Raw genomic sequence first — 13167 nt, forward strand, 5'->3', positions numbered from 1 at the left:
GCTGTTGTGTAATCATGGTGAAGTGTTTGATCCGCATCAAGACCAAGGTGAATGTTCATCTGCGTATGATCAACCATTGTTATCGGGATGTGAAGGTGCGTGTGCTGTCTTTGGGACCCAGGCTTTTGGGCAAGGCTCTGGGAGTCCTTCCCCTTTTCCCCGCTCTACCGGGGGGATCTTCAAACTCAGGCTCTGGACCTGGGTTAAGACAGGAGTCCAGGGCTCCTTCCAGGCTAGCTGTTCCACTCCAGTTACATGGCTGCAGCCCAGCAGGCAATCGTGCAGGTAAAAATCAGGCTGGTTTTGTTGGATTGAGATATTTTGTGATAGATTTCCTGATTTTTAAAAGTGATTTTTTTGTGGTTATATTTCAAAACATTACAGTATTAAGTGACTGTGTAAGATATTGCTAAAATCTAATGTGATAGATAGAAAGTTTGCACTTTGATGAACCTCCAAAAAGCAGCTGTGAGAATATGAGAACTGAGTAAGTTCCTAGAAGACATCGGTTTTATGTTGCATGCTTGCTTTGGGGTTACAGTTGTCATTTGTATTTCCTTGGACATAGATTACATGATGTGAAGGCTAATTTTCTTCTGCATAAGTTGTGAAAAGCTAGCCATTAAAAAGAAATCCAGCTTCCCTTATGACTATATTAGCATAAGAGATGTCAGCACAGTGTTAAAGAAAGCACAAATGTACCAGAATATTCTGGCAGCTCAGCAAGCCAAGCTCCAGAGGCTTGTGGAAACTTTGCTTCAGAACTAATTAATAAGGAACAAATGAACGTAATTTCCCTTTAGACCTCCTCTTTTATGTGCTATAAGGGACAGGTTCTTTATATCCACTTTTATATCTATAACTTTCAGACATAATAAGCATGTCTTTTCCAGGCATCTACTAGTTATGTGGATATTCATGAGCAACTATTAATTGCTGCATACCTATAAAAACTGTCTATCCAATGCAATGGCACCTACATGTGTAAAGCTGTTATTTCCAATATTACCAGATCAGCCTGCAAAAACAACATGATGGATAGTCTGTAAGTCAGTCCTCGATTCTAGGTATTTTAATACCGCCTGCTTTCAGAAGCGAAAAACAATACAAAATGATGACTTAACAATCAAGTAGGTTTGCAATCTACAGTCTATTTTATGGGGTAGTGGTTCACACATGAAAGATTCATAGTTCAAGACCAGAGGGAGACACAAATCCTACTGTACTCTTAAGTGCTGTTTTCCAGGCTGGATAAATAGGAGGATTGCATCTGGAACGGTGTCTCGCACAAAATCTGCGCCAAATAACACATGTGGATCCATCTACATCCACGCATTGGGGACAGACAACCTCTCTATGTTTAAGATTAGGGTTAAAGCTTTCCTTTTATAATATTGTTTAATTTAGTTAGGGCTGGATCAGGTGACCCTTAATCCTTCTTTAGTTATGCTGCAATGGGCCTGTTAGAAGAGTATTTCTTCTCCCTTAGTTCTTCACTCTTCTCCACTCATCTGTTTTCATTCTCTTTGTGCTTTCACACAATCTCTGCATTTAATCATTAGTTTTATTAGTCTTTGGTTTTCTTCCACAGTGTCACTTTTTTCCTGTCTCCCTCCCTTCACGCCCCAACCAGTCACAGCAGATGGCTGCCCCTCCCAGAGCCCGTTCTGCCAGAGGTTTCTTTCTGTTAAATGGGTGTTTTTCCTTCCCACTGTCACCAACTGCTTGCTCATAGAAGGTTGTCTGATTATGGGGGGGTCTTCTCTGTATTAATGAGAGTCTTTAGTGCTTTTTAGATGAAACTTCGTTATTGTCCTGGATCCCACATCTAAGACAAAATCCCTTTTTTAAGTGGTGCAAGGAGCACCAAACTTCCTTCCGGTTATTGAATCTTATGAACTCCTGTCTTTCCCTGCTGTTTGTGTCAGGTTTGGAGTCCCTTCGAGACAGTGCTCACTCCACACCGGTGCGCTCAGTTTCGCATGGCGACTCCTTCATGCCTTCAAGGAGCCAGACGGTAGATGGCAGTGAGGCAAGCACGTCAGCAGTCATCTCAGATGAGAACTACAGCCCCTCTGACAGCGTGCTGCCTACACCCGTGGCAGAACATGGAATGGAGATGCCTTTGGCTCGTCACCTCAATGGTGCCCCCTGCAGCATTGACGAGGAGGAGTCAGAGGCAGGGACATCGAAAGAGGGGAAGGCCACAGAATTTGGGCACAGCAGGAGAGAACAACGTATGGTCAAGAGGAGGCCCGCAACATCTAGCGAGGTAGAGGAGCTCAACAAGTTTATCCTGAGCGTGTTGCGTCTCTTCCTGGTTACCATTGGACTTCTGTTCGCCCTGCTGCTGCTTCTCATCATGCTGACAGAGTCAGACCTGGACATTGCCTTCTTAAGAGACATCCGCAAGACACCTGAATTCCAGCAGTTCCACTTTGAATACTTCTGCCCTCTGCGGCGCTGGTTCGCCTGTAAGTTACGATGGATGGGAGGTTTCCTTGTTAGTGAGGCAAAGTGAAAACAGACCAAATGACTCAACAAAGCCCTGCGCTCATGGAAATTGGATACAGATAACAGACAGGTCAGAAGAGAAGGCAAGAGGAGAGAAATGGATGGCTCTGTTCCTGATTTCAACTAAGCTTCTCCCAGGAATAATCCTGTCACAAGCCACGTACTGTCCCCTGAAGAGCCTTGTTTATTACGTTTGACCATCACTACGAGGAAAGGAAATGTTACTTTAGAAATTCAGGTCATCAAGGTATTTTATTTTTTCACAAAATCACAGGAGCTGGGTTTAATTTGAACACTGTATCAAGTATGCCTGAGTTCTCTTCTTCAACCACAGATAATAGTTGCCTTTATTTTTTTATTAATTTATATGTTGTATCATCACTGTAATACAAAACGATCTGAGGTGTTGGGGTGCAACTGAGAGTTTAAGACATTTAAAAGATTTAAAAATGGAGGGCAGACTATATCATCAGTTTTTTATATCAAATCAACAATATTCATGGTGATTAAATGTTATTATGGCTGCTGTTTTCAGGTGGTGGGCTTAGACAAAGCGTGAAATTGACGAATAAGCATTACTGAATGTAGATGAGTCCTGAGTCAAACGTGTTTGCAAATATTATAGTTTTATACGATTCTTAGGCAGATGCAAATAGACGTTACACATTTCTCCAGATGTACTTTACAATCCCAGATCTGGAACATTCAATTTAAAAACACTGCTAAACGACTAGTTGTAGTAGCTTTGTGACACGGGTGTGTGATGGTGCTGCCCTGACAGAAGACTTTATTAGCGGCCAAACATCTGCTGACAGTTTTTGTCCAGACACTAGGGAACTGTTAAAGTTTCATCATCCAATGACTAGAAATTAAGCCTTTTTAAGGATATAAATAAGTAATGGAGTTTATAGGTTTACTGTTTAAGAAATAGCAGCCAAATAACTCTAATAACTACAATGAACTTCTGTGCGTGAGGAACAGTTGTCACTTTGCTGTAGTTACTTTTACAGTAGTTATAAAGGTGATGGGACTATGTGAGCTAGCGCTATAATGGTAGTCAAGTGTCTGGTCAGTTCTTTGACTACTGCAATCTGTAGGAGTAGTTCATCTTGATGTGCAATACTGTTAATATAAAAAAGCAGATCCTTTCTATCAAGGGAAATTTGACTTTGTTTTACCTTTGTAAAGTGCAAATATTAGTGCAATTTTCCAACAGTAAATAGTTAAGAGTTTGTTTTTAGTTGAAGACCCATGTTGAGTGACTGTCATTCACCTTTGTTTAGCTCTGCTGTGTTAAAAAAAAGTTATGCATTTATGTGTAATGGCTGAATATATTTAAATCATTTTTGTACCACCTTGTTAACGCACTGACAGTTCCTCACAGTGACTTTTAATGTACTTGAAGCTGTTTTTCGTTTGTTTTTGTTGCAGTGGATCTATGGTTTTCAGCCCTGCACTCACAAATGAGCCTAAGATAAGTCATGTTTACGTCGTTCTGCAACCTTCATCAACACCAACCAAAGAAACCGCTGTTGTCCCATACTTCTGTCAGTTTGTGTCAACAGATGGCAAAATAGTCTGCTGTCCTTCTCCGGCCTTATTTCTTGTATTTCACAGGTTAGCCTACAGTGTGTCTTTACAGCCCAGAGCAACAGAATCAATTCAAACTATGAGGTCAGTTTTCACTCTAAAAGTATTTGCCCTTTCAACAAGCCTACAAGTGCTTAGGATGCTGTGTGTATACAAGGAGCAATCAAAAGATTTTGTGGCTCTGCCCATAAAAAAGCAAAAAATCATACCTGATATTAGCTTGGCTTAGGTCACATGTTGCACACTTCTGAACGTCTTTCAGTGCTGTTGACATTTTGAGAATGCTCCCTGGAAGTGGGTGTCTGACCACTTGCACTTACCTGTGGGCAATGTCATCGTGGACCTCAAACTCACGCAGAGAGCTAAGATGAACTTTCTGTTTTCACCCAACCATCATGTTGACTTTCATCACTGGAGATGAGAATCGCAACTCAAAGACCAAACAGTCAACAGTGTTCAAACCTGCAGGCGCCACAACAGTTCAGGAGCTGACCAGTCTATTTTTCATGAAGTTGCACACTGAATAATTCCCCCAGGGTCGACACCGGGTTGTCCCTTAATGCCCTGAAGCTTTAAAGGAAGCACATTTGAAGCAAACCACCTCAGCTGTGGCAACAGCCAGAGATCCATGCATGCCTTCCCAATTTTGTCTCCCTGAAAAGTTCATAGATTCTAAAAATGAAATTCAATCAATCCCTGTGAAGGGTTTTATTGCCCCTAATAAAATATCTCTGTGGAGCTGCAAAACATATTCAGACCTTATGATGAACATGACACAGCCTGTTAGCTATGGATTATCAACATTAATAACTGATACCACATGCTTGGGGATTTATATGAATATAAATATATCAAATAAACCTTGTATTTTTAACATTAATACCATGTTTTTATTGTATTAAAACGTTTAGAAATTTGTTAACAAGAAATAAAAATTTTAAAAAACTACTTCCATGTAAAAGCCTAGAGTCCAACCTCTGTTTGGGCAAATTATTCAAACTGAAAAAAGTATATTTTAATTATTAGTTTGAATTTGAATTATTATTTTGATAATTGGCAATGAAAGAAAACAAACCCTAAAAACATAGCCATTGCTCATTTTCATTTCAAAGTATTATTTGTCACAACCACACGCAGCTCCGCAGCTGCAAGCTAGAGTCCCGTAGAAGATAAAATGCACAATCACAAATGTGCAATTGATAAATTAATGCTTTAAAGCAGAGATGTCAAATTTACATTGTGGGTCACATTGAAGCCTATGCTTATTTTAAGCAGACCAGTGAAACTCCCCTTTCTGTCAGTGTAAAGAAGTTTACCTTAACCCTTAATCCCTGCGATATCTCAATATCAGAAGAAAGTGAAATTTCAACAATGTGTTTCAGTTTTTCTGCATGATAAAGAAATGCTGCTGTAAGAAATGAAAGAAATCTGTCAATATCTTTGGACTTAAATTGTAAGAAATAAATGCATGAAGTTACATCTCACCGCCCAAACTTAATGTAATTATCAAACAAAGTGACCTAATTTCTATCAGGTATGGTTTATACACTGTTTTTTTTTTTTTTGGCAGAGTTGCAGAATTTTTGGATCGTACCTGGTATGGTACAACATGCTGAATAGACATATGTCATACAAAAAAAAAAAAAATTAAGCATGAATTATGTATGCAAAAAAGGATTTCAGTTTTGCAGGTTCCTGTAGGTGATTTAGAAAGTTGATGTGTTCAAATCTTATTCAAAGTTAACACAAGAATGATTGCTTTGAGAGTTGCTGTAGTGTTCAATGTGGAGCTTTAAATGCTGGTTTTATTTTTGTACCCAGAGTGAAAAAAACAGAAGTATTAGCACCAGTGTTTTCCCCTTTTACCACAAAGTTTAGAGAACAACATAAGCATCTAATGAAATATTTATATTTTAATTTAAAAAAACAAAAACACAAAAATAGATTTTGGGGTTGTTTTCAGACTTGACTTATTTAACCTCCTAGGACCCAGCGTCCACGTATGTGGACATCACATTTTGGGTTGTGTAGACCAAAATACTAAATTTTCCTCTACAAGGGTCTGATATCAACATACGAGGACACGATACTGCCACTGTTCTAGCGAAATTTAAAGTGAATGTCCTAATATGTGAACCTCATTTTTCTCAGAAACAAAAATGAGGTAAAAAAATAAAAATAAAAAGCACGCAATTCTTTGTTTTTACATTCATCGGGTCCCAATCAGCCCAAATAGCAAAGCGAAATTAAAAATGCAAAAGAGTTTGGGTCTTAGGAGGTTAATTTAAATGGTGTTCTGTGGTTTTTGATTGATGCAAGGCAATTGTGTATTGAAAAATACGGCTAGTAAAGGAGAACATTTAGCTTTTTACTCACCTTTATGTCGAAAAATCTACAACTAAAGCAATCTGAGCAATAAATGTCAGATGTAATAACCGTAAACTACAAAATGTTTGTCTGAGTCACACAAACTGTTTTAAATCCCCTCAAAAGGTGAAACGGTTTGCAGATGTATGCGTGTACCAGCAGTGGTAGACCGCTCTCTGCGATACAGAAACTTCTCCAAAAAAATATTTTCATGTAAATCGTGTTTGGTTGTCTAATCTTGGACTAATTTTTGACTGAGTTTATAAATGTATCACATACAGGTTTACTTGGCAGAAACAACTTAACACCTGGCAGCATGGTCAAGATTTCCAATGGAAGAAAACAGGTATATTTTTAAATAATTTAAACAGCATTAGTAGCATTTTTAACTGCCTGAACCTTTCCTTGTGCAATGTAGTTCACTGGCACGGTGACCAAGGGGTAACAGTTCCACTAATAAGCAACTCTTATTTTCAGTTTAATGAATGATGTAAACAAGGCCTCAGACATGGCCTTACTGTAAGCTTCCTTCCTGTACCATGGCCCTGCACATGGAAATGTCTCTGTAAGCATGTGTCCTGCATTTATTACCTCCAAACAAGACTGCTTATTTCCAATCACTGAAGGAGGACTCGTGTAATCTATTTATGAATAAATATCATCTATTCTTGACAACTGGCAGCTAGTCTGGCTACAAGTTCAATTCTGAAGTCACAGAAGCAGTAAATAAAAGCATTTAGTGTGAAATTCAGTGAACAGTGCAACCCAGATCAGCACCATGTGGAGTTTTTCATTGCATCCCTGCTTGAAAACAGTAAAGTGTGGTCAATCCTCTCTCACACACACACACACACACACCTTATTTTACCAGCTTCAGGTGATAATGATGCTGTCACTACTGGTGAGATTCACAGCATTCACGTGTACAGTATTTTGTAATAAAATGTCTATTTATTATGTTTACTTTACAAATGAGAAAACAAATGAAATTAACACATAACAGGCATTTCCAAAAGCACTTTCACTGACAGAGAGACTCAGTGCACAAATGACATTTACATCACATAAACCTTACATAAAATAATAAACCATGAATTTTTCGAATTGGACTCTTATGTTAAAGAAAATCCAAATAAACTCCAAATATCAAAATAAACCAGTCTACACACTGACCTACTGTAACTTGTGGCAATATATGGCATTAAGTTTCTCTGTCACTAGTTGTGTCAAAACTGGTTGTGATCATGGAAGTGTACCTGTCAACAACAATAGATGAACAGTTGGTTAGTCGTTACCCTGCCAAATAAACATGACAAACATGATAAATCTGTCAGAGTAAAAGGTTTCAGAGGAGAAAATGGATATTTGAAGACACTAAAAACAGTCAGGAGGCACTAATAGAACGCAGCTCTACATGTCCCTGAGAGCAGCCACACAAGCTTTAAACTGAGCTTGTATGACTACTCTCTGAATACTGCCCATGGAAAAGAAAAACAATTAAGGTCTTGCAGCGGCAGCACCCTGCTGTGTGCATGCTTCTTTGCAAGTCTGACAGTTTTAAGAAACACTGGGTAGAATAAGTGAAAGAAGACAAAAAAGGCAGCCATATGAGGAAAATGTGTCTGACATCCACCAAGGACACCATTGCAAACACAGGAGTGGGTTCAAAACAGGCTTATCCTGGAGTTAAGGCTTCATGTCATTTGAGAAGTTGAGCTCATTCAGTCTTCATGAAACTGAAGCATCGACTTACAGTAGGTTGGAGAAAAGAATACATTTGTTTCCTACGCTTTACTGAATAAGATTAATGCAAAGATTTAGTGAGACAATCATGTGGCAGACATCCAGTGTGCAGTATAATGTCTGGATAGGGAAAAATTAACAGTAAAACTGAGAAGAGCCTAGCTGCTTTAAACTGACAACAGCAACTTAAAACAACACATTAAACAGTGCAACACAGCATGTTGAGTCAAAGTGGACACAACAGTAGAAGACCACATCCAGTTCCATTCCAAATTTCAGTTGGCATGAAAGTTTTAACTGGAACAAATCTAAATATTATAAGGTGTAAAATGAGAGGAAGCACAAGATAATCCCTTTGTTTAAATCTAATGTAGCTATGTGTATTTTGTGAGCAGTGAGGAAGAAAATTCTGCTACTTTGCTAATGATCCTGCATTGCCTCACTGCAACATGTCTAAGAATATGACTCACAATTTGATATGATTCATTTCACTGCTTCAGGTGTGTTACTTTGCTTTAGTATAAGAATAGTAATGTATTTAAAGCTCTAGTGAGATACAGAATGAAGACGCTATATTGGAAGACTTGTCTAGTTAGAAGTTGATAGGCTGAAAATCCAGATTGTTACCAAACTGTGTCCCTGCTACCTTGATGAACCGAACCAAGACCGGCTGATCAGACATTTTTTTGGTCTTCAATTTAGTCAGAAAAGACGTGAAGGCGTCCCGACGCATTTCCACCCAGCAAGGCATTCCTTGTAGGATGGAAAGCAGTGACAGAGAGGACTGTGCTGAGATTCTCACTGTCCATGAAGGAATGTTGGAGTTGACCGCTTTCATGGAACACCTGCACCCTCCTAGGCTTCATCATGCTCCCCACCACGAAGCAGTCTTCCAGTTTGGGGTCCCACGCAGCTGATAGTTTGGTCAGCCAGCGACCTGTTTGCATGTCATGTCTGCCAATTTAGATTGAGAAGGCATGTTGAAAGTACACAGTTATTAACACAGAGATGACTTAAAAGAACAGGAAAAGTTTAAAGTTCAATTTAGTGGATGTACCTGATGGTTGTCAGCAAGGGAGATTTAGTAGTCAGTGTAGATGTGTCATATATCCTGTTAAAATAAAGAAAGAAAAAAGGACATTGTGTTGGAACTGAAAAAATTAAGCATATACAGCATGTCAGTGATCCATCAGCTTCACCTTATATTGTTATCCATACAGGAAGTAAGAACCCTGTTTCCAGTACAAGGGGAGAAATAAGCACTGGATATGCTTAAAGAGTGGCCATGCAGCTGGGACACTGCCTGGCTTTTGGTCTTCTTCAGATTTCGACTGTCATAAATACTAACTACCCTGCCAAAACACACACACACACACACACACACAAAAAAAAACAAAAAAACAAAGCATACACTTAAAATTTAAAGACAGATTCACATAAGAGACGTGTAAACATTATAAAAAATTAAAAAAGCCCATACTTGCTTTCAGCCACCACAAAGTACTGCTTCTGTAAAGGGTGGACGTTAACACAACGCAATGTCTTGGGGTCCAGTGTGTGGAGGGATTCATGCGAGTTTCTGCAGATGAAATAACATACTTATGAAAATGTTTGAGTGCAACATTAAAGTTGTTTAAAAGAAAAGAAAATGTACTACTTTCATTACTTTAAGACTATGTCATTATCTCACCCTGGGGTGCGCCTGTCAACAATGGCAACCTCTCCATACCAGTTCCCGACCACTAGTGTCGAACAGTCATGTGACATGAAGTCAAACGTTTTCAGGCCATCTTCAATATCATACACCTAGAAAACGGACAACCTTTTTTATTCGTGGATCACAACGTAACCAGATTGAACTAAACTAATGAAGGTATCTTACATCATCAAAAACAGCCTTCTCTACGTCCATGCAGCGAAGGGATCCATCGTAGCTGAGGCTCAGCAGTTGTGTGGGATGAGACTTGGAGAATGCCATGCAGCCCACTGGACGGGTGTGGGGCTCAAAGAGCAGGACACCATCATCACCCCAGTCACCACCCTAGAAGAGCATACACATGCAGTAAATCAGTGGTTTGAATTCATTTAAAATAAATAAAGATTTTCAGAGCGAAAAAACCCCAAAAAACAAACCTGAATTCAAACATGAAGCAGGCCAATTAGCCTGAGGAGAACACTTGTGAATTTTTGCAGCCTGACATGAAGCTTTACTGTTGAGACACTTTCTGCCATCTAGTGGTCAAGAACTAATGCATAGTTAAGGCAAAGAAAACTCACCAACTTCCAGAGTCCCACTTTCCCCCACTTGTCGCCCGCAGCCAGCAACAGGCTGCTGGTGCAGGGGTGGAAGGTTGCAGAGAAGATGCGATCCTTCACCACTTTGGCCACTTTGTCCTCATTTACCGTCATATTCTTCAGAGACGAACGGTACCTGTGTTCAGACATCAGTGCACTTGTTTGTTCATCTGTTTCTCAGGTTCTTCCAAAACATCTGACCCTCAGTACATCAAGAGTCACTTTTTGTAAACTGTGCAGTAATCTTACATCCAAATAAAAATATTAAATCTTACCCTTTTAGGTCAAGCTGTATCTTTTTATCTACTTTTACATCCTGTGAAAAGAAAAGCATTTTCATGACTTCCTAATCGAATAAGAACAGTTACTACAGTGGATACGCATAAGAAATTATGCTTGTGGCTAATATGGGCAGTATAAAGTATTCACATTCAAGTAGGAGAGAAGGGGGGCAACATGTTAAACTGAGTGAGATTGTAAATAAATATTGTATAGGGAAAAAAAGGGAAAATATCATAGAAAGCTGACTCTTACCTCAGAGCAGAGCTCAAGAAGTTGTGGAGGCAGCTTGCTTCCTTCTTCCACATTCACTGGATCCATGGGCAAAGGGCCAGAGGGCTTCTTTGCTGGTGAAGACTTGAAAGCAAGTAAACAACTATAATGAGTAACATACCCAGAGAGGAAGAACGAGAAAAAAAAAGCTAGAGACTTAATATGCAGCAGTGGAGCTGTGTGAACTGACACATTACAGATGCATTATTAGACTATATGTTGGCACCTGTTCATAAATAAGTGTCCCTCTCGGTTCAGGAGGAAGCTCCAGGATCTCGGCTTCTTTTTTTTGGAGTCGCAGTGATTTGCGAGGTGGCACGACTTCTTTTACAGCAGCATGTGCCCTGCAATCAAAGAAATTTAACATTACAGAAGGCCCAAAAAGATATGTTTCCTATTTTAACATGACACAGGGTCAGGATAAATTCAAACTGTTTTTCCAAACATAAAACCTTCATAAAAGTTATTTTTCTTGTACCTAAGGACGTTGAGTTGACAAGTCTAGTCTTATTTCCTGAGCTTCACAAAGTTCAGTCTCAAAAACAAATACAAAGTATATTATAGGAGCACTGTGATGTTCCACAGAATACATGGGAGGGGAAAAACCATGTTGTTCTCATAATTTCTGCACCACTGTGGTTTTCCACAGTATCACGATGCCTGATTACTCCGACTGTACCGTGTGAGACCTCTCTGTGATGGCTTTGGTCGAGTCAGCTGCTTGAACTCCTCAGTGGCCTTTAAACAAAAGAAAACAATAATTGATACTCTGATAATCCAGACAAATGACAGAATCACAGATATGGTCCTTTTCATAAGGATTTATTTCTCACTCAGTCTACCTGGGTTAATTACACCAGTAAATATGGCTTGTAGCTGGTCTAAATATCTACTGTTGCTGGTCAAATTTAAACTTTATGTTGATGGTGCTGATAGTGATAGGTTTAGGTCCATGAAAGATTTGCAATGCAGATGATAAAGGACAGATTTAGTCAATAATATACCTGGAATAAGTTGATAGAAGACAGAAAAGCTTGGTTCTGTCTGATGTTCTCCAGGCGCTCCAGTTCATAGGCAGAAAGTCTCCCATACCCTTCCTGTTACACAAAGACACAGCACTGACACACTGCAAGAAAATTGCCGATTTCAAGTCATTAGAAGTTCCTTAAACTACCATGAGCTGGATGACTGAGAACCTGCACAGACACCTTTCTGTCAGTCACAAAGTCGAATTCAAACTGTGCAAAGTTTCCATACTCACAGGTGCATGCTCCACGTCACTGTTTTCAGCATCCTCCTCATCTTTTGGTTGCTTATTCTGACTACCATTTTCAGCGACAGCTTTTGTTTTCTATCAAGAATTTACGACAGAATTAACAAATCGTCAAGTTTTAAAATGACTGTTCGACCCCATCACTGTGAACGAGCTCTCACCCTTTTTTTCTTGGGAGTTTCATGTTCGGGAGAGTACTGGAGGCGCTTAGGTGCAAGACCGTTTCTAGATGATCGTCGCACTGTCACCTCGAGATTCTCAGGGGTCATTTCCTGCAAGGTGTCTCTCGTTAACAATTTAGTCAGAGACATTAAGGCACTCATTCAACTTTCTCACCGAAGATTTAGCGAACTCACAACACACCTCCACTTAAAACTGTGCTTCTTGATGCTAATGCTATGAGGTCGCTGCCTAAAACAGGGAGGATAAGTTTAAAAACAGGAAACCACATTAAAACAAAACTACGGTACCTTCACAAGCACAACAGCTTCGCGCTTTGTTCGGAGAGTCGCCATTTTGGTTCATTTACAATGACAGGTACGAGTATTTGTTTGAGAGAAGCAAGACGTGAGCACCTCACAAGTGACAACTATTACGGTCATGATAATTACAAGGGGGCGCAATTGGCGCCACATGCCGCAAATGTTTTGTAACTGGTCCTCCCCTTCTGTTGTGAAACAGAATCCTGGCACCTGATTGGTTTATATTTTTACGTCACGAGAAGAAAGGTTTAGGTCCCTCCCGCCAACGACCAAGCTGGCCTCAGCTTCTGCTGGGATGATGTCGCCATCTTATGGCAGGATAGGGGAATAGCAGTGAGAGGAAAGTCATGG

The 13167-nt window shown here is 39.7% G+C and overlaps 2 protein-coding genes across 6 annotated transcripts in view; one reads left to right on the forward strand and one right to left on the reverse strand.

Annotated features, from left to right (window-relative positions):
* The window catches only part of LOC102214331 (FERM domain-containing protein 5-like), a 76751-nt gene extending 69517 nt beyond the window's left edge, over window positions 1-7234 (forward strand). Inside the window, exons 14-15 of one of the 3 annotated variants that reach the window (XR_311735.1) lie at window positions 1929-4188; window positions 6753-7234. Coding sequence is in view for 1 of the 3 variants with exons in the window: in XM_005733379.1 (XP_005733436.1) it covers window positions 1929-2521 (593 nt within the window). In the remaining 2 variants the exon portion in view is untranslated. Of the gene's footprint in view, window positions 1-1928; window positions 4980-6752 lie in introns of those variants that run through there. The other 2 variants (XR_311736.1, XM_005733379.1) reach the window with 2 other exon arrangements.
* A 378-nt stretch (window positions 7235-7612) lies between these two features.
* wdr76 (WD repeat domain 76) lies at window positions 7613-13014 on the reverse strand. 3 transcript variants are annotated; one of them, XM_013910886.1, is made up of 15 exons: window positions 12805-13014; window positions 12496-12606; window positions 12323-12412; window positions 12066-12158; window positions 11741-11799; window positions 11288-11405; window positions 11044-11145; window positions 10785-10825; window positions 10492-10645; window positions 10097-10255; window positions 9905-10020; window positions 9695-9793; window positions 9414-9566; window positions 9272-9325; window positions 7613-9168 (listed from the first exon to the last, which is right to left on the reverse strand). In XM_013910886.1, exons 1-15 carry the CDS (start codon window positions 12847-12849, stop codon window positions 8913-8915), a joined length of 1650 nt encoding a protein of 549 aa, XP_013766340.1. In that variant the 5' UTR covers window positions 12850-13014; the 3' UTR covers window positions 7613-8912. The 3 variants fall into 3 exon arrangements, with proteins under 3 accessions (XP_013766340.1, XP_013766341.1, XP_013766342.1); XM_013910887.1 differs by lacking the exon at window positions 12805-13014 and adding an exon at window positions 12698-12795; XM_013910888.1 differs by lacking the exons at window positions 7613-9168; window positions 9272-9325 and having other exon boundaries at window positions 9497-9561.
* Window positions 13015-13167: the final 153 nt, after the last annotated feature.

Source organism: Pundamilia nyererei, unplaced genomic scaffold, assembly GCF_000239375.1.
Source record: "Pundamilia nyererei isolate P.nyererei 1_Seehausen unplaced genomic scaffold, PunNye1.0 scaffold00051, whole genome shotgun sequence".
Taxonomy (NCBI): domain Eukaryota; kingdom Metazoa; phylum Chordata; class Actinopteri; order Cichliformes; family Cichlidae; genus Pundamilia; species Pundamilia nyererei.

Excerpts from the sequence above, each read along its gene's own strand:
- wdr76 (XM_013910886.1), bottom strand. The coding sequence starts at position 12,849 with ATGGCGACTCTCCGAACAAAGCGCGAAGCTGTTGTGCTTGTGAAG. Across the intron at positions 11,146-11,287 it reads GGACACTTATTTATGAACAG|TCTTCACCAGCAAAGAAGCC; the intron begins GTGCCAACATAT and ends CTTGCTTTCAAG. Across the intron at positions 10,646-10,784 it reads ATACAGCTTGACCTAAAAGG|GTACCGTTCGTCTCTGAAGA; the intron begins GTAAGATTTAAT and ends GTCTGAACACAG.